The sequence below is a fragment of the Rhipicephalus microplus genome, unplaced genomic scaffold (assembly GCF_043290135.1).
Source record: "Rhipicephalus microplus isolate Deutch F79 unplaced genomic scaffold, USDA_Rmic scaffold_18, whole genome shotgun sequence".
Lineage (NCBI taxonomy): Eukaryota > Metazoa > Arthropoda > Arachnida > Ixodida > Ixodidae > Rhipicephalus > Rhipicephalus microplus.
In genome coordinates, this window is record NW_027464591.1 from 2,832,501 (window position 1) to 2,853,876 (window position 21,376).

At 43.6% G+C, this 21,376-nt stretch overlaps 1 protein-coding gene across 1 annotated transcript in view; it reads left to right on the forward strand.

Moving 5' to 3' along the window:
- LOC142785167 (membrane metallo-endopeptidase-like 1) overlaps positions 1 to 20,895 on the forward strand; it is a 38,273-nt gene extending 17,378 nt beyond the window's left edge. Inside the window, exons 7-18 of the mRNA XM_075883622.1 lie at positions 1 to 51; positions 1,396 to 1,494; positions 3,040 to 3,117; positions 3,913 to 4,028; positions 5,646 to 5,704; positions 8,276 to 8,327; positions 10,990 to 11,054; positions 12,505 to 12,608; positions 13,424 to 13,480; positions 14,198 to 14,305; positions 15,083 to 15,141; positions 20,793 to 20,895. The exon at positions 1 to 51 is cut by the window's left edge and continues 184 nt beyond it. Of these exons, the coding sequence (XP_075739737.1) occupies positions 1 to 51; positions 1,396 to 1,494; positions 3,040 to 3,117; positions 3,913 to 4,028; positions 5,646 to 5,704; positions 8,276 to 8,327; positions 10,990 to 11,054; positions 12,505 to 12,608; positions 13,424 to 13,480; positions 14,198 to 14,305; positions 15,083 to 15,141; positions 20,793 to 20,895 (951 nt within the window). The remainder of the gene's footprint in view (positions 52 to 1,395; positions 1,495 to 3,039; positions 3,118 to 3,912; positions 4,029 to 5,645; positions 5,705 to 8,275; positions 8,328 to 10,989; positions 11,055 to 12,504; positions 12,609 to 13,423; positions 13,481 to 14,197; positions 14,306 to 15,082; positions 15,142 to 20,792) is intronic.
- Positions 20,896 to 21,376: the final 481 nt, after the last annotated feature.

Genomic DNA, 21,376 nt, shown 5'->3' on the forward strand with positions numbered 1-21,376 from the left:
GTTGCTATAGAGCTGGTAGATGCCAGCACGCCATTCTTCGCTGACATCATGGCATGTATCACAGAACACCTCGTGCTTCTGCAACTGCTACCTCAGACTAGAAAGTAGGAAAATTTATCGGTACATTCGACCGACTTATGGTATACTCGGCTGCCTGCTATCGCATTTCCGCTCGACGGAGACATTGTGGAGCCCACTGTTGAGCGGATCAAGAGTAAGCGTGTTAGAGCCGAACTCGCCAGAGCAATTTAAGATCGTAAAAGGATACATGTTCCAGTGTCTTCTCTTGCAAACAAACAAGTTGCATAGGAACCGAGAAACCCACGCAGGTATCACCGCTGAGGGCGTCATGTCAGCAATCTAAGCTGTGGCCACCTTATCATATCTCTGTCGGGGCCTTGTTGTCGAAACTCGGAACGTCTTAGAACGCTTTGAACTAGTGAGTGATGGCTTGATGTAACCAATTAATATTCAGCATTAACGTAGTGCCGGGAAGAGAGGTGCCTCCCTCCCCCCAATTTTTTTTACTTCAATTGCGCTAATGAACGAGTCCAATAGCATTTATACATTTTCCTCAAGAACCATGAAATGTCGCGTATTGTGTGAAATTGTATTAAGCAAACATATTTTTTTTAAAAAGGGAGGAAAATATGCACCCTGTCAGCAACTCATTTTTATTAAGCAACATTAAAGTAGCTGTTGATCTCGCACTTGACCTTATTCTTGTCACCATCTAGGAGGAAATGCTTCTGAAGAGTGAGAAACAAGAGAGTGGGCCGAAAAATAAGCGCAGAGCTTTTCATAATAGTCGTGATCCGCTTTCGTTGTCGTGTTACGCAATTTTGAAAAAAACTGCGACCATATTTATCGCATCAAATTGTGCCCTTCAAACTTGAACTTTACATTTGTTTTGCATCTATTGATGGTACAGATAACAGGGACACAGAAAAAAGTCACGTAATGACTTCACGAGGTCTGCGTGTTTTTTGTTTTTTTATAAGTACGTTAGCCGTAAATAAAAACAACGACGTATTGGCCAAAGAACGAATTATACAGATTCACATGAACGAGATTACACTATTTTGTCATTAATATACATATGCTCGCGGGATCGTACTTGAAGAGTGGCTGAACTTCCACACACTTCTTTCCAAGAAAAATTTCTGGTTACGGCGTTGGTGTTGGCGAGCTCGATTGTGATCATGCTGTATACGACGAGCATCTTCAAAGCGCTCTGGAGCGCTCGACAACGAGCACACGAATTTGCCACAAGACACAAATTTTTTTTTTACCTTCATTGCAATGTGATGGATGACAACAGATAGCAATTTTTTTCCGCTATTTGGTCTTTCCTGTTTTCTTTCTGTCTCTCATGTGTCCACTCTACCCGTGCAGGCCGAAGTGATGATCGAAGAAGTGCGATCTTCTTTTATAGAAGAGGTCATGGCAATCGAACGCCTCGAAAGTTGGACCAAGCATATGCTGACAGTCAAGGTGAGTAGAGATCACTATACGCGAAGGTCAAAAGCAAGTTCCACTCGCGGTTCATTGCCATATATATTATGCCGGTAGTTTATTTTTGTTCATCTAATAAAATATCTCGCTACAAAATTATAAGATGACGTTCGACTACGTGCTGTTCTACACTGCTGCAGTGCAGTTACTTTTAAAACTGCGCAAAAAGAAATGTAAACTCAGTGCAGCCAAGTCCCATTCAATCTTTCCAAGACAATAAATAAATAAATGTGAAGCGAGAAATAAACTCCCGACTTTTTCTTCTTCAGTTTATGACCTTGATTTTGCAAAACAATCTAATGACGTCATTCAGCACCGCAAACTTCGAAGTATCTCAACCTTATATATTTCGTTTCTTCTATCATAAATTTTAAGCTGTTGTTTTTGGAGACTCTACATGTGGGTACCTTCCGGTAGACCTTCACCTCGACACCACGCAAAATATTTAGTTATAAATTTAGTCATAACTGTAGCTCCATTACAACAGGAGGGGGTTATAAAATGCATACATATCAAAGCATGTGAGACACTAATGAGACAACGAATGACACAATAATAAAATAACATACATGTATTATTGAAACGCAGCGTGAAACAAGATATACTCTACGAAACTTTCTCTAATTGCGGCGGCCTAGTGCGAGTCAAATAAAAGCCCTCCATCTTCAAATTCCACTTACATGCGTGCTATTCTTAATAGAATGTCGTAATGGCAATGCTGCCCGGTTATCACACCTAGAATTATTTTCACGAGGGGAAGCTGAACGCCTGTGAAAATTCGTTCTTACGTATTCCTGCTCTTCATAGCAGAGCCGAAAAATATTAGGTTAAGGAACAGCACGAGCGGTATATCACGCCTGTCTGTCCACTACCTCGTCTAACGTTGCTTCACTCATCGTGTAAGTAAAATTAGCATACGTAAAACGACGGACACATACAGGAAAAGGGCCTGGGCTCGTTCTGTGTCTTTAATTACTATACTGTGTGTGTCTCCGTCGTTCTTGCCCTGGTTTTCTCAGTATGCCTCGTTTGCTGCTTGCCCAACTGTAAGCGTTAGTATAAGGCAATCTTTGTTTCTATGCTTGCCCAACTGTAAGCGTTAGTCTAAAGCAATCTTTGTTTCTATTGGTGAAACCTTCTCCGAGAAAGAGAGAGACAGAAACAACCTTATTTATCCCATCTGAAGGGAAAGGCGCTGTGAGAAGGTGAAGGATTCAGCTCGCGGTAGGCCTCCTTAGGATAGGTAAACGTAACAGTCTATATCAAGTGTGAGCGTCTAAACTTGCCTTTTATATCACATCAACGCTATCAACATCTACTGCACATCGTCCCAGTGCTGAACAATCGGTTTTACCGTCGTGGTCATTCATCTAGCGTTCATACACAAAAGCAATTAGGTGTCAATAAGGTGTTTCTATGATGGAATTCTATTGATTATTGCAGCATGACGACTGTTCATTGAAATCCTACTAAAGGCTACATAGTAAAATCCGAGCGTAAATTTTCATTTTGTCGTACCTGCAGGCTCAGAGTATTAGAGTGCACACGTTCTTCATGGCGCAGTACGCAATCAACGTGTTCGTTAATAACACGATGGCACAGGTAAGTAGTGTGATATCCTTTCGACATAGACTCGGGTAAGCTTTGTAAAGCAAAAGTAAAGTGTATTCTCTTACCATCTATTATCCATAACGAGAGTTTTGTAGTCATTGTCATTGGCCTTTCTCAATGTACAGTCGGCAGAAAACTTGTGCTGATCATAAATACATTACGTTGCGTAGCTGTGTCTTTGTACATAGCACATCAGTCAGAAGGACATATGGTGCATGTGCCTCGCTAATAATTATTGCATGAAATACCCCTCTCCCTCGCACGCTTGACTTCTCTTGGAATCCAGTCTATTGCTTTTAATCACGAGCGGTAATCCTGCCTTCTCGCTACATGCCCTACGCGTTCGCAATGATGGGGTTAAACCTACCAATGAGAGCGCACCGAAAGCGATTTCATAGGGTTATCTCGAAAACAGATCTTCAGAAAATCGGACCCAAGTTTTCTGGTAGCCGCCATTAACTCTGGTCACGTGAACGGTCGGCTAATGTCGCGTAATGTAAACGGAAAGAAAGGTAGCGCAGATTTTGTTTTGTTGTTGTTATTCTTGTTGTTGTTCCTTTGGCGGAGTCCGCTTATACAAAAAAGTGTGCACCAGTCTGCTTAACTGCAATCAACTTAATAAACGCGTTCCCTCTTTCAAACATATCGTTTTCAGTGCACAACGATGATGATGGTGATTGCAAAGACGGTCCTCTTCTCAAAGTTAGCTTCAATAATCATGAACGCTAGGAATAATGTTCCTGCATTTAGCTGCCATAACGTAGAAATCCCTCACTGGTCTTCCAGATTCAAGAAGAGATACCGTGGAAGAAGGAGAGTCCCTTCGAGTACTTTCTCAATGTCAGCGCCTTCATGGCGAAGGACTGGGCAAGTCCAATACGCCATCCTCTCATAGAGCAAAGGTGAGAGACCGCAATAGAGAAAACGTCTTGCATACGGCACTTGTTGATGGCTTATTTTGGAGGCATACTTGCAGACATCGTTTTGCTCATTTGCGAAGATTAAATCTTTTTCTCTTTGCGGCAACTTCGTCATTGTAGCTAATGATGGAATGAATCTGAACAAAACAATAAGACATGGTCTCAACTTCTAATAGTTTAGTGATTTCACGCGAATAGAGCTACGTTCATCGTATACCAGCGTAAACCCCTGCACAAATACAAAAAGAAGACGCAGACAAAAGCACGATACCGATAAGCTTCTGCTTTAATGCGTACGCATGCCTGATACACTTAATACTGTTCACACTTTCACAAGTAACAAATGTGCTGTCATCCTCGGAGTTTAAACAAAAACGAATAATTTGGGCAGGACTTAAAAGCGCTGATGTAATCAGGCTTTTAGGACATGCTTAACGCGCACTTTTCCTTTGAAGTGCTCCCTATTAAGTCACTGTTAACGCGATCACTGTTACTGTTAACAGAGCTCACTTCACAGAAACTCCGGCGTTGGCGTCGGTGTGGAAGTCAGCGTCGGCGTCGGTGGTTGCGAGCGAAAAATCTCCTCCATGACCAAAAAATTTATAAAGATTCAAATGAAAGAAATAATAAAAAAATCACAGCATATTCACGGAGTTAATGTTGATGCGTGTGGTCATGTGGCCGTCCGTCTCTCGTCTGTGTCTGTGGATATGCTGGGCTGGCTACGCCGCCGGATGTACGTGGGATAGCCCTAAACAATCACCAGCTTCACCCTTCGAAAAATTCTGTTCAAGGGAGGATAGAACCAGGGTAGTTTATTCTACCAAGCGAATGTTCTACCAAACATCCGCGCGTCTGCTTGTGAATGCAATGAAAATAAGTTCCTCTGCTTCGAAATGCCGGCGAAGTAACTTCCATACTTTACAAACACACGCGTCCTGTATACATGCTTCACAATTCAACATCGACTAATGCAGTAGTAATGTGAGGTACCAGCTTACATTACCATAGAGCGTCAGAACATGTGGTTATCATAATGACCTCGTGGTCTAAAACTAGTCACCTACTACACAAAGCACACACGTCACTGCTCCTATTCCGTCAGGGCCCCTCAGCAGGTGCATGGCAAGTGCGAATGTTTTCGTCCACTTAGTGTTTGAAGTATGCTCTATGGATGGAATACTGCTATTGCGTTCAACTCCTAAAAATCAAAGATTAAGCATCCCCATTTTTTTTACCTCGTTAGCTACGTATATGGACAATGTGCAGATGAAAATCGTCTTGTCTGTTTTATTGTCGGCCTCATTGCTGTTACTTATCATTATGATGATGATAATGAGTTTGTATGTGTTGTGAACATCGATGATTTTGTTTTATTGTACCAGTCACTGATGGCATCGATGATTTAGTTTTATTGTGGCTCTTCGTGATAAAATCAATGATTCTGTTTCATTGTTGCTCTTGCTCCTCCTAGTTTTGTTGTTGCTGCTGTTCCCGTCTACATATCAGTGAAAGTGAGCTTGGAGCACTCAGTACATAACCTGAGCCCTTGAATGTGCACCAAAAAACACACTAAAATATTTTTCATTAAAATTTCAGGCGAGGGCTCTCGCTTTTCGATTCCGACTGCCAATTCAACCCCCACAGGAATGTTGTAGGTAAGGTCGCTAATCTTTTCTAACACTCCTCCACACACATGAAACTGCATCACATAAACACCAATCTATCATGATGCAGAACTGATGTCTTCACTAGCATGTTGCCATTGACACAAGGTGCTAAAGGATTACTAAAGAATCTATGCAGCTTACCTGAATAAAACGTAATTATTGACACTAGGCAAGAAAGTTAGAAACGCGCGGGTTATTTAGTGAAGTCATGAAACTTCGTTCATTGTGAAGTACGAAATAGCGGCTCTAGTTCATGATGGCTTGATGCCTGGAAACGCTTAGCTCTGAAGAGAAAAGAAATGCTCGCATGAACTTGTTGGGTGGAGGCGGTCATCATGGTTGGTCGTGGGCGTTCATCCTGGACTTGCCTTGTTTCCCTACAGCCCGAACAACAGGTGTACGTATCAGCAAGCACTACTGATAATTATTTATTTATTTATTTTATTTATTTACAGATACTGCAGGCCCTACCCGGGCCCATGCAGAAGTGGGATACAAACAATACATTCAAGCAATAACTAGTAATACACTGGAGTACAGGGCATAAATGAAAGAATACATAACTATCAAGTACAGAAAAGTCAAATATATTTTTTTGTCGCTGTTCAACAGAACTGCGCACAACTAAGAATATTTTCAACATTTGTAGCCGGATGAATTGCACTCAAATGACACTATTTTCAGCATACATCACTTATATGGTGAAATTAATCTTTCCTATCTGTTGAGTGAATGAAGCCGTCGAGGCAGCATTCACTACTTCCGCAGGTAATGCGTTCCAATGAAAAATTGCGCGAGGAAAGAGAGCGAACTTGTGGGCATTAATGTGGCTTGGTGGCTGCCTAAACGTTTTGTGGTGATTTGTCCTAGCTGAAAGTTTAGAAGGCTGCTGAAGGTATCGTTCCCGTGATAATTTAAAGTCCCCGTGATCAAGTTGGTAGACGAATTTTAATCTGGATATTATCCTGCGCTGTTCTAGTATTTGTAGCTTACCTGAATAAAACGTGAATAATGGTGATGATAGTAGTAACCTGTCGACGTAGCGGTGAGCCATGACTACCCGCTAGCAAAAGCTGCGCGAGCCGCCTGCGTAGTTAGTATAGAGCCTGCTAGCCGCGTGTTACAGACACCCGCTTTACGCGGCGCATGGGTTTATTAAATGCGAAGCATTTCTCAGCGAACTTCCGTGACTTTGAGCGTGTCTATCTATCTATCTATCTATCTATCTATCTATCTATCTATCTATCCGCATATGACCTTTAGTTCTCCTGGCCGTTTCAATATTCGGATCTATACCCAAATTGGTATGGCATAACATAACTCTATGACGAGCATAACTGACTAGACATGACATGAAAATCGTGACGTGTATGGACGTGTATGCCATGAACGTCCTTATTTACCTTTCATGGTCTTCGATGCTCTTGCGGTAGTTTCGTTCACATGACATGTCGCAAAACTGGTATGGCATGACATGACTCCTTGTCAAACACAAGTGACAAGCCCTAACATGTAAATCATGACGTGCATGTCATATAAGTCATGACTACACGCCACACTCATGGTGCGCTCGCGGTCGTTTCGCTAGCTTCGCATATACCCAATTTGGTATTACGGGACGTAAACGCATCACGAAGGTAGATGTCTTTTGCAAACAACATGATTATCATGATATGGGTGTCATGTGAAACATGACTATATGTGCTCATAGCGTGCTCGCAGCCATTTCGCTAGCTCCACATATACCGAATTCGGTATTACATGACGTGAATGGATGACGAAGGTAAATGACACGTCCAAACATGATCATCATGACATGCGTGTCACGTAAAACATGACCTCATGCTACGCTCATAGCATGCTCACGGCCGTTTCGCTGGTTCAACATATACCAACTTTGATATCACGTGAGGTGAATAGACGACGAAGGTAAATGGCGCGTCCAAACATAATAATCATGACATGGAAGTCATGTACGGCATAATTTACGTCTGCCTCGTAATGTTGTGCTAATTTTAAAGTGACATACCAACATTTCTCATTCGCGCTTCGAATATCATTGATTCCCACTGTACGTGGGATCTGCATTTTTTTTTCAACAGGGTGCATAAGAACCCCCACTGAGGAAGAGTTGGGGTTTTTATGCAGCCTCTTGAAACGCTATGGTTTTTCACAAGGTCAATTTCTGGTAAAAGGTCAAAGTGCAAATCATGATTCCTGCAATGACCAGGGAAACCTCCATGTTTTAACCACTGTACAGTCTTGTCATGTTTCAAATAAACTTTCAGTAAGAGCTGACATAGCTGCTGCGATATTTTTCCTTGCTTTCCTCTTCATAGTGCCGTTAGTTCTAGCGCTGCCTTTTCAGAGCTGTCCGACTCCCGTTTTTTTTTTTTCGTTGTACACTGTCATGTGAAACATGCATTTGCTAGTGCAGTATCTTGCCTCACTGTTTGCATAGTTAATTAAACATAAAAATGCGATTCTTCAGTAATTGAATAATATCCATGTACCTGATTTCTTTGTCACTTTTAATATTTTCATGTCAAAATCGGGCAGTGGTTCCGCTAGCCATGTTCAACCTCTCCATGCCAACATCAGCGAGAGAGAGGTAAGATGGCATTTCTTCTATAAAGAAAAACTTGCAGGGGCTATTGCTCATTCTTCTAAGACATCTGAAAGGTAAAAGCCCACCGATGTGGTTGTTTTAGCGCGCATTTTATATCGAGCGGCAAGCTTCCCTACATCACGTTCACTCAATAAACTTGGTTCGTTAACTCAGTTCTTGCCTTATTTGCTTCGATTATAATCATAGACATTGTTATGACGCAGAAACAGCAGCAGTCTAACGCAGGACAGCTCATTTTCTCGCTGTGTGTGCGCTTGGTTGTTCTTTTCGTGCTGCATATTTGATGTGACAATATATGCGCCAACATGTTTTTGTCATTTAGTGCAGTTTTGAATTGCTTAGGCGTGGCACGATCATTTTTGCTGCACTTCGGTTTCTCCGCCTTGTCATGTCCATGCCACACATAAAAATCATTAATTACGGTTGAATTTTGCTGCCCACCTCATGATGGGCTGATTCTTGAAACCAAAGAAAAAAAACATTTGTAGCACTTTCTCACATTTTTCGGAAGACTATTCTTAGGTCTTGCCGACCGCGCTAAAAGAAACCCTAAGTGCGCCTTTTATACACAGCAGGCTATCGCCTTCGTCACGTTGCGCGGTTCTCGGCATCGGCGTCAAACTGTCAAAAGAATACCACGCGCTCACTTTTCCTGAAACTGACGTTTCTTGTGAACTTCTTTTGTAAATATATTTTGAGGCCTTATCTATGGTCGTTTGCGGAATGACTGTTTGCCTTCTCGCTTACGGTGACATCTATTCGCGCCATACGCTCGTAAACGCAATACGTATTGTTCGTCTTTCGTGGACGATTACGGAGAGAGTCATATACCATTACGGCAGTATTTATGACACGCGGGCTCCCCATTCTTTATAAATCAACGCCTAAGTAGATGGAAATAGGACCTAATTAGACGGGGTACCTGTCGGCTTCTACTTATGCTCGTCTTTAGAGTTACCTGCGTGCAGAGCTAGAACTTATGATTGGAGGTTACTTGTTACCTTCTATATCTTGGAACAGAAGCTTTGTAAAGTTTTTCAGCGACTATGGTCAGCAATGTCAATATACAACGTCATCCCTTATGGTAATGTCTATGCAGCTATGGGTTCATTTCGCAGGATTTTGGTGCCACTGTTATGTCCACTTCGCCAGTTACACAAACTATGAAATCATCAAATTGATCATTAGAACAGCAACGTAACTATTCATATGTCGTTTACTAGGGTATAGCACTTTATGTAGAGGTTAATGCAGTCTCCATTAATGACAGAATGAATGGCGAGTGGACATAGAATCAAGGCACCCATCACTCTCAACATGCGTCCCCAACGAGCGATCATGTTAGAAAAATGGTCATGATGTCGATGATAACGTACTGGCAACGTCAAATGCCAAAAACAAGTCATCTGAACAAGCGATAGCCTTTATTAGGTATTTTTTACTCATAGCGCGTAAGAGCGCGACAGAAAGTAAGTTGGGCAGATGATATTGATAAGTTTGCAGGTTTAAGGTGGATGCAAAAAGCATGTGACCGGGTTGATTGGTGGGACATGTGATAGGTGTTTGCCCTGCAACGGGCGTAGTCAGGGTGATGATGATCATAATAATGTTGCCTCAGAACAGAAGCAGAACCCACCATACTCTCTATATTTATTACTGATCTATAACAAAACTGTGTATTTGTTCAAGAACACCCCACCCCGCCTCCCCCCGTGCCTCATTTCAAATTAGCATGGGAACTAAACACGTGGACAAAGTTTTCTCAATGTTTTCTACCATACAAAAGAATTTTCCCGAGAATCTCCTCCTGAAACTTTTTAATTTTGTATATAATACATAAGGTATTTCATTGACGTATGTCATGAGCCTGATAATAGCGTAATTATTATGGGTCCGCGCAGAAAGCCAATTATATTCGACGATCGTCTCATTCCCTTACAAAAAAGCAATCTTTGTCAAAAGCACGCTGCAGTGAGGAAAACGGCAACAAATTGATGTTTTATAAGATGCAAGGGTAGCAGATAACTATCCTATGATGAAACTTAGCTTTCTTCTGGACACAATTGTCAACAAAATGTCGGCTTATGGAAACGTGACCACTGGAGGAAGTGAATCGACCTTCATGCTCTCTTTCACTTCATCGCAAACCGAGGGGAGAAAGCAGAACGTATACGAAGGTATGATCCATCTGCTGATTGCTGTAACGATACAGCTCGCGCAATCTAGCCCGTTCAAGCAAAGGTCGTGGTATGCCGAAGCCACGCAGTCACCGGTTCAACCTGCGAGCCTTTCGCGTGATGAAAGACGGCCGGCGTGTTTCCATTCTATTTGGCTTCCCTTACTACTTTCGCTCGGACTTGGAGCATACGACGCTTCCGAAATATTATCCGAAACCTCCAGATGGCGACGGCAGCGATGACAAGACAAGCGCCCGAGGATCTACACATTTGCTCTTACAATAGAGTAGACCTGGGCGGCCAGGTTTCATTTCTTGTACCTTCTGTCTGCCTTCGTGTGATTTCTTTCATTGTCATCGTTCCACCGGGACGGTGTTTTTTATGCTTCTTTTATGAGATCTGCAAACACTGGTATTGTATTATTTTTTATTGTACCCTATACAAATATTTTCGCTACTATCTTACAGGATGTTTCATATACCCAGAATCGGCACTCGTATTTCCGCCTGTCTCTACAGGGCGACATTTTCAGGTGAGAGCTTCATTGTATTGCTGACTATCAACGGGCGTGTTGAGTTTCTCTTTTTTTTTCTGTTAGGGGTGTGGGGTGAGGGATGAATACTTATCGGCACGTGCTTCCGTATGAAGGGAGATGAAGAGAGGAAAGTACTCGTCAAAGACTTACATCCTCGGCCGGCGTTAGAGGCGACACTCACGCAGACTCGCACATGCTGTGCCTTTCTCTTCAAACCGAAATCTTTGAACTCATCCAAATTTGTCACATAACCACGTTTAGTAGTCACACGCATTCAATAGAGCTTGTCTCGCCGGACTCGTTCAAACTCGTGCATCTGTTTGAGACCTAATGAGTAGTGGGACTTAGCGAGTCCACTTACGAGCGAGTTTCTACTCAACATATATAGTGCGTGTATGCCATATCCCCTTGAGGCCTAGTGTCCGCAGGTGTGAACGCCACTTGTTCTTGCCATCGCCCTCGGCCTGGCGAGAAAGAAAGGGCAAAAACGTTGTGCATACGATCAATTGAATCTTCTGCATAGTCAGCGCTTCTTGACTTAACCCCCATGGGCTGCTTATAAGCGCAGCTAATCACTTTTGTGAAAGGCATTTGATGTTTGGCGGATAACTCGAGGTTGCGCGTTCCAGCACCAAATTTATAAGTATTATTGTTCATTGCTCAAAAAGAACGCTGCCAAAAACGAATGCGGCGTGCATTTTGGACCTAAGAACAACTTTTCTTGTAAAAAGCGAACGTGATTGGCAGCAGAATGATTAAATATTCAGATATTTGCTAATGAAAGTTAGTTAGCAAAGATTGCCTAAATAACGTCTTTCTTATTTTTTTCTTTTATTATGATAACGAGTGCCTTACAACTATGTTGTGTAAAATGTAAACATCTTCGAACACGGCATCACAATTTGCGCCTGAAGGAGATATGAAGTATAGTATAGACAGAACAATATTGTTTTAAGCAGCTCATTAAAGAACGAAAATAACCGAAGAATTCATTAACATAGAACTGTAAGGACGAATATTACCAAGAATACCTATACAATAATAATGCTATAGTCATTAGGCTATCACACGAAGCAATAATACAAAAACGAATTTCAAACAATGGCAACAAATTTTAGTAAATAAGAATTCGGGTCTGACCTTTTTTTTTTTTCAGACACATTTTGACTAATGGCTCAGTAGGAATCTTGAATGCCAGACTTAAAAAAATTGAGAAATCTTCATATTTGTCCTGAATTCTTCATGTTCTTTGTTCGTGCTGTTATTTTTAACTTCTATAGCTCATCACAGGACGCAGCTGCAAATATAGTGGAAATGATCAGTGATAAATTAGAGTTTAGTATTAAGAAAAATATTGAAAGCTATACGCAGTAGAAACAAGCACCATACCGAACAGTGCTTGCGGGTATCACTCCATTTATTGAAATTTTCTTTGTTTTATCTTCAGATAACTTTTACGGACACACTGATATAATCCCGATGGAGCATACCTCGAAGCTCGTCAATAACACCCTGAATTGTCTGACCCCGCATTACAAGAATAAAGGCCAGGTACAGTGCCTCTATTGCATCCTCTTTAGAACCGCTAATATGATGGCAACAGTTTCTTTCACACGAGTGGCACAGCATGGGCCAAATTCATTTTGTTTCCTTAACACCCCATTCCTTAAGCCGGTCGCGTCCGTCGACTAGTTGGTCATCATCAGCGTTGATTTTTGCGAGCGATTGCGTGTCCCGAGAAGTTTTTGTCACTATTGATTCCTATTCTCTTTTGTGTTGGTAGTTTAAACAAATGTAAATAAACTATATATGCGACGAGTCTTTCTTTTTCAATATTATTATTCAGAGCCCCTCATCATTTGTTTATGAACTTTTCTACATTTGTGTGCTCGCCTGTTGGCCCGAAAGTCGTGTATTTGATCTAGACAATGGCAGTGGTATTTAAATGGAGGCGAAGTTTTACACTGTACTATATATGCCAGTGTGCGTTACAGAGCATTAGGTGGTCCTAAGTCTATCTGAGGATAAGATGCTCTTTCATGCTTCGTGTCATGTATTCCCTGAATCGCTAGCGCCATAGAGCTGTCCCTAACAAAAAAGTAAACCTAATTCTCATTTCGAACGTGTTCGTAGCGAAGGCGAGTGTATCATGACAATAAAAAAATATCGTAGATGCAACGTTTGTTAGTTTATCCCAAGTTATTTAGTCTTAGAAGTTTTGACCATATTGTCTAATGGTCAGACTTATGGTCTAGGGGTCATTCGGACATTCAAACTATTTGATTGTGCTCACTGTTTTGTGTTAGCTTTCAGGCCACGTTTGCTGCATTGAGTTGTCACCAATAACACGAAAATTTCATTCGCAGGAAATGTCAGGATTTGAAAAAGTGGAAGACTGCACCGCGGTCATCGTGGCCTACAAGGTACGTCTTGTGCACCACCACGTCTTGTTTTAGTCATTCCTGGACAGGTAGAAATATGTGAAGTAATTGAATACCCTTGCGGAAAATGAAGCAAGCCCGCTTGCTTGTTTCAGTCATTCTTGGCCAGGTAGAAATGTGTGCAATAGTTGAGTACCCTAGCGAAACAGAAAGCAAGCCCGCTTGCTAAATGTTTGCTGAAGAATAAGGCATACGTATCATCCACTAATAAGGTTGGATGGGGTTGCCAGGGGCGCTTCTCCTCAGTGACAGCTGTGAGGTGTACCACGAATCCTATCCGGCGAGTGATTAGCAGCCCTTCCATAGTGTAGACAGCCGCATGGCAGGTCACTGTGTGGCTTCTGCCTTAAGGGGCCTAATGTTGCTGCTCGCGTTACCTCAAAAGAACTAGAGGCCGCGCAGTGCACTTGCATCCCTCTGTTCAACCATCACTGGTTTATGTCAGCAGTGGCTATTTCCACCAGCATTGTGACTGTGTTCGTGGCTATTTGTCAGATACGTTAGTATTTGCTTGCGCATGCATGATGCCGGATCAATTAGGCATTGTTTACAACTACAAACTTTTCTTTGCAAAGCTTCCTGATTCACTTATATTGCAGTCAATTTATTGCCATGTGGGAAAACTTGTGACTTATATATTCTCCTTCGCTTTGCAGTAATTTCGCTCTCTTTTCTATTTCTTTGCGTCACGTACGGCAGACCTTCCAGCAACGGCTGTTCAGCAAGCAGTACCTAAATGTCGACTACAGACTGCAAGGCCTCGGAAATGTCACAGCGAATCAACTGTTTTTCGTATACTACGCACTGGTGAGACTTTCTGCGGTGGTAATTTCTGTATACTGGTTGGGTTTTCTAGTCTTTTTCAGAAAAGCTTGATAAAATGAGCACCGTCGCTGCGAACAGGTCAAGGTTCAGTTCGATTTCTTCATATACGAAAGGGCATCTTATCTCATCAAAAATTAAGAAAACATCTGATATAACAGAACATAAAAAATAATAATCCAAATTAGGAACTAAAACTGAAAGAATAACGAGACACTAAAAACAAACCCGTGTTACTAACTGCTATCCAGGCCGCTGAAAGACAAAGCTTGCGAAAAATGAGAAATAGTAACAATGAAAAAAAAAGAATGTTTGCAACTGGCCGTAGCGCACATGTCGCGTGCTAAGTTTCCTAACTAATATGGTGATCTGGGCCAATCAGTATATTGACATCTACGGGTAAACGTGCAGCGCGGCGAAGACAATGAACGAGAAATGGACGACACGAGCGCAGTCTTTCAAGGTAAAAATTTAGTTCGTTCACAAACGAAAATGCGTTTAAGTCACGTGGTCTCTTGTGTACCGGTCAATCACCAAGTGACTTCAAGGCATTTTTGTTTGCGTCAGCGCTCGTGTCTTCTGTTTCTCGTTCCTTGTTTATGCTGTGCTGCATGATCGCCCGAATGTGCTAAGTTTCCTTTTCAAACATACCGCCGAATGAAAAAACGCCTACAGTGGCCCTCGCATTTGGCCCTATAGGGAGTATCATAATAATCGGTAGTCTTTATTTTCTATTTCTTTGACGTTTTCTTTTTTTTTCAGAGCATGTGCGGGCGGCCCGACCTGAAGAAAGCTGGGATGACGACGGCCCTGCAAGATCGGTAGGTGTTAGGCTACTTTCTGCCCTAGTGGCAAACTACCATGTGAAGCATTGGTCGAAGACTTGACACTGTAAATTACGCTTTCGCAAACATACGACCGCACAGACATCCATTAACTCTCGCGTTTTTAAGCCGAAAGCCTGAAATGCCCCATCAAACGCGAAGTTTTTCCGCCAGCGTTTACGGAGTAGAAAATGAGTGAAGCAAAAGTCATCATCACGCAGGGACATCATGATATGACGTAATGATCACGTCAAAGAACTCGTAACGTTGCGATGTCATTACAACAGCACATGACGTAACCTCACTTGATGACGCCGTCAAATGATATTGTTACGGAGATGAAGTAAAGCAAGAGGGAGGACACAATCAACTAACAGGCGCGTGAGTGTACCAATCCACCATTGTGACTCTTGCCTCGGGTTTATGCCACAGGAAAGATCACGTGAAGAGACGTATATTCGCTACCACGCATCGATGATGCGTTGGACTACCTGCACGGCGCTACATATACTTCTCGTCCATTGATCTTCGGTCCGGCTACTGGCAGATTTCTGTCGATGAGATGGACCATGAGAAGACAGCCTTCATTACTACCGCATGGTTTATACCAGTTAATGCATTTTGGACTATCTAACGCCCCTGCCACGTTCGAATGAATGATGGACTCTCTCCTGTGGGTTTATAAGTGGTCTACTTGTCTCTGTTACCGGGACGATGTTATAGTCTTTTCATCTACTTTTGATAGCCACCTGAACCGTCTCGCTGCAATTCTCGCAGTCTTCAAAACAGCTGGGCTACAATTCAATTCCAAGAAATGTCAATTTGGCCGCCGTCAGATTGCCGTTCTGGGCCACCTTGTAAACGCCGATGGTGTCCAACCAGATCCCAAAAAGATCCACGCCGACCGTAGCTTTCTGGTGCCCCATTCCACATCCGACGTCCGGAGCTTCGTCGGCCTATGTTCGTACTTTCGTCGGTTTGTGAAAAACTTCGCCGACGTTGCCAAGCCACTCACAGATTTGTTGAAGAAAAATACCACATTCTCTTGGGGCCCTGAGCAGGCTCAAGCGTTCACCGCTCTCATCGGCTACTTAACTAAGCCCCCCATACTTGCCCACTGTAATCATTCTGCTGCCACGGAAGTTCGCACCGACGCCAGTGGCCACGGTATTGGCGCAGTTCTCGCTCAGCGGCACCACGGCAGACAGTGCGTGATAGCTTACGCCAGTTTCCTGCTTTCTCCCCCTGAGAGGAATTATTCCATCACCGAGAGAGAGTGTTTAGCTTTAGTTTGGGCCGTCGCCAAGTTCCTGCCATATGTATATGGTCGCATATTCTCCGTCGTTATGGACCACCACGCTCTCTGCTGGCTGACTTCTGTGAAGGACCCGACTGGACGTCTGGGTCACTGGGCTATGAGGCTCCAGGCATTTTCGTTTAGCGTCAGCTACAAGTCTGGCCATTCGCACAAGGGCGCAGACTGTCTTTCTCGTCATCCGGTGGATCCTCCTGATCACGTTGCGACTGACCTGGAGAGCAGCGTAACGGCGTTTACTGACATGGGCGATATGTGCTTTGAACAACGATGGGATGAGTCAGTGCGCACTATCATCGACGCCATCCTGTCTGACAGCCATGACGCTAAATCCCGTATGTTCGTGCTGCATGACGGCATCCTCTACCGCCGCAACGTCAGCACTGAAAGCCCTGAGCATCTGCTTGTCTTTCCTCGTCATCTACGGCCTGCCATACTTGAACAACTTCACGACGCACCAACAGCAGAACACCTCGGTGTTTCCCGCACATACGACCGCGTGCGACGTTGGTTCTTTTGGCCAGGACTGTAACGCAGCGTGCGTCGATATGTCGCCACTTGCGACCTCTGCCAGCGCCGAAAAAGACCTTCTTTGCTGTCAGCTGGATATCTTTACCCAATTGAAGTGCCCTCTGAAACATTTCATCACGTGAAACCCGACCTTTTTGGCCCTTTTCCGACGACGACACTGGGAAATAAATCGATCGCCGTCGCCACAGATTATGCGACCATTTACGCAATAACAAAGGCCATGCCAACCAGTTCCGCTACTGACGACGCCGATTTTCTTTTTCATGACAGCATCTTACACGACGGTGCACCCCGAAGCTGCTTACGGACCGCGACCGCTCTTTCTTCTCCAAAGTTGTCGACTACCTCCTTCGATCGTGTGCCACAGCGCATAAGCTATCTACCGCCAACCACCCACAAACTAATGGTCAAACTGAACGTCTCAACCACACGCTCACAGAGGTGCTTTCGATGTACGTCTCCAAAGATCATCGTGACTGGGACACCACGTTGGCTTATGTGACCTTCGCATATAATTCCTCTCGACATGACACCACGGGATTCTCGCCTTTTTATTTTTTGTATGCTCGCGACCCCATATTGTCATTTGAAACCACCTACCTCTCGTGCTATCTGCTTCCGAGCACGCTCGCGAAGCCATTGATCGGACTCACATGGTTTGTCAAGTTGCCCAGTCTCGTATCACCAGGTCACAGGATATGCAAAAAAGCCCGCTACTACCACCGGCATCGAAATATAAAGTTTGCACCAGGTGACCGCGTGCTCCTCTGGTCACCGTGTAGGTCTCTCCGAAAAACTTTAGTCCCGATACGCAGGACCCTACCTTGTCTTACGTCAAGTTAGCGACGTGAACTATGAGATAGCGCAATTGCACTCCAATACGCCACCAAGTTCGTCACTTGTTGACATTGCCCATGTTTCGCGCATGAAACCCAACTTCTGTCGCACTTCTCCGGATTCGCGCCGAGATGGTGCTCCAACGCCCGGGGGTCCTGTTACGGAGATGAAGTAAAGGAAGAGGAAGGACACAATAAGCTGAAATGCGCGCAAGTGTACCAATTAGCAATTGTAACTCTTGCCGGTGGTTGTTCCTCTGTAATTGCATTTTCTATAGAAGTCACCGACCCTGTAACAATATTGTAGCTCAGTCAAAGGTCATCTAAATACAGAGGAACAGCATACCCAGGTGGGGTGCCTATGATATTGGAGGCACTCCACCTGGTGGCGGTGTGTTGCGCACATCGGTACCACTTCCCGGTGCTGCGTAAGCATACTAGGCAAGCTGCTAGTGGGAAGCTGCATGTGGCTAAATGCAGATTAGCAGGCCTCGCGTTCCTCGTTCTCTAGGAGATATACTAGCGTGTAAATAATCTAAAGAAGCATAAAAAAACTTAACTATGCTGTCTAGATGATCTCCGCGTTCGCGCAGCTTGTACTTACCCATAGTACGAATTACCATGGCGCATAAGAACATGCGAACACAGAGAGTGGTAACACACCAAGTCGAAAATATCTACCTTGCTCAAAAAAATAATTTGATAAGGCTTTGAATGAGCAAGCAATGAAAGCGTCTAGCAAATCCGCTATTGAGCATATTTTACTAGGACCACCCCAATGTTGAATGAACATTTTTTTTTACTTTGTCGCCACCTGTACACTTCATTTAGCAGTATATACACCTGAAATTATTTTCGGTCTACAGTAAAACATCTTGCCCCGTCGCGGTGGTCTGGTGGCTAAGGTACTCGACTGCTGACCCGCAGGTCACGAGATCGAATCCCGGCTGCGGCGGCTGCTATTCCAGTGGAGGCGAAAATGTTGTACGCCTGTGTGGCCAGACTTGGGCACACGTTAAAAAACCCCAGGTGGTCGAAATTTTCGGAGCCCTCCACTACGGCGTCTCTCATAATCATATGATGGTTGTGGGACGTTAAACCCCACACATTAATCAATCAGTAAAGCATCTTGAAAATATGCTAATCTAAACTCTCAGATTTCGTTAAATGTTGTCTTTCTAATAAAAAAATTCCAATATAGTATATATTCTCCCTATTCGAGGCCGCATAATTACCACGAAAGCTTAAACGTAGGTAAAACTTAAGTAAAAGCCTACCATCGTTCTAAAGGCAAAAATTTGTCTTGAGCAAGTTTAGGAGGAACAATTTTTTTATGTCTTTCAGGAGCCATAGCTTCGAGCTTTCTGAAATAATTCACAAAAGGGTGGTGGTACTGCAAAAAAAATTTTTTTTCGCAAAGTGATGTATTGGCGGAACACTTTGGTTATACGTAAATTGTACAGAATTTTTTTTAAGCAACTAAAACATGGTCGAGCACCAAGGTTGAAAGAGTTCGCGTGGAACGCCCGAGATGTCTTTTGCATCGAGAAGTCTTCAGTCAGGGCCCCACCACGGTGGTCTAGTGGCTAAGGTACTCGGCTGCTGACCCATAGGTCACGGACTCAAATCCCGGCGGCGGCGGCGGCTGCATTTCCGATGGAGGCGGAAATGTTGTCGGAATGGAGGTGGAAATTTCCGATGGAGGCAGAAATTCAGAAGCACAGGGCCACCTGTCAGCCCTGCTGCGGGAGGGTTACATGCGTGAGGGCTAGCATGACTGGGGCAGGGAGCCGCTCTCTTGTTTCTTAATACACTGCTTCCGGGCGGCAAACAACTTTCGTCATGTTTGAAATTTGAGAATTAGATTAAATTACTCCTAAATTTTAAAAAAATAATTGAAAATTACACAAAGTCTGTACATTTAGTTCAATCTACATTGGATACATATATCAGAGCATATAATTTCAGTTTAGATTAGGGCCACATAACTGTAAGTATTATTATTCGAAATAATGTGTTTCCCGGAAGGTCAGCCGAGATTTTGTGGCACCTGGTGAAGCAGACGTGTCACACGAGCAGTCTCTACAATTCGCTTCGGCAGCACGGCTGAACACTGTGTTGACCCATGCAACACACACCAACGCCAATGAAGTGTGCCTTCTCTTTGGAGGTACAGTTGTGCCAGACACCTTAGCGAAGGACTAGGGTCACCTCCATGGAGCTTTTCACTTGCTTTTTCTACAGCGAAAGTTAGCTCTCATGAGATCACAGCAAGGGCCGTTATTGGCGCCGTATTTGTCCGGCACCGCCTCCACCGGAGGAGTGCGTTACCACTATCGCACGAAGTAACACTACAAAAAGCTATAAACATACAATAATACCGACAATAGAATGAAATTCGAACCCGGGCCTCTTGCGCGGCAGCGCAGCGTTCTACCACTGAGCTATGCCGCTGCTTGACATTGTTGCTAACTGACGCTATTCAGGCTTAACCTCTGGTAAGTGGACATGTATAATAAAGCGTTTTAGAACCGTAAAGTAAAATCAGGGCGTCCGACAATATTAAATACGTGACCACCAGGTCTTTGAATGCTCCGATTCATTACAAAAGCCTCAGTATATGTTCTACCGTCAGCTGCAACATCAACAATGTAGCGGGTACCACGTTTTTTCCAACATTGACAAAAAATGGCTTAGAGGACGCTTCCATACAACACAAAAGTTATTTATCATGTAGTGCGTACCATGCAAGTGTGCTTGTAGTGGCTGCCACAAGAGTGTCTCAAAAAACTTTCGAGAAAGGTTTCTCTTTCAGCTTTCACTGTGAATGTGCTGCGCGAAACAGGAACACCTGGTGTGTGTGTGTTTATGCCTTATATGCATTTTGGGGGGTTGAGGGGTTGGTGGGTCGAACCGACTGTGCATATGCTGTTCCTCTACTATACTGAGCTCGCGCATTTGTGCAGCGTTAACGTGCCCCTCATGAACCTGCCGGAATTTGCGAGCGCGTTCAACTGCCCAGCTGACTCACCAATGAACCCGAGGAACAGGTGCAGCTTCTGGAACTGAGCAGGACGGCCTATTTCACTTGCTTCGAACTAAAAAAAAACCTAAATTAATTCGTGACATCCCCAGTGTTTCTATGTATTCTTTTAACCGGCATTAGGTTTTCCATTTGCTTACTTGCATGTTTGTTTGTTTCCTTGTATAGTCTTTCGAATACCATTTGTGTGTATCGTCCATGACGAGCGCTGTGTGCTTAAGAGAAATACCAACACATTTTTAAATGAGCCAGTGAGGCAGCAACTAGGCATCGTTATATGCCGTATTGCGATAAAAGTGACAAAGTAATATTTTAGAAACCGGATGCCCGATATACTAAGCCGGGGAGCTGAAACTTGGACAGCAATTCAGAAGTTCGACGTACCCGTGCAACCAGCCTCGCAAAAACAGAGGGCCTTCACGGTAACGTTTACTCAATCAAAAGTGGGTAGTGAAAATGAAGCCAGTAAAAATTGTGCTATATTTATGCAAATCATCACGTGACAAT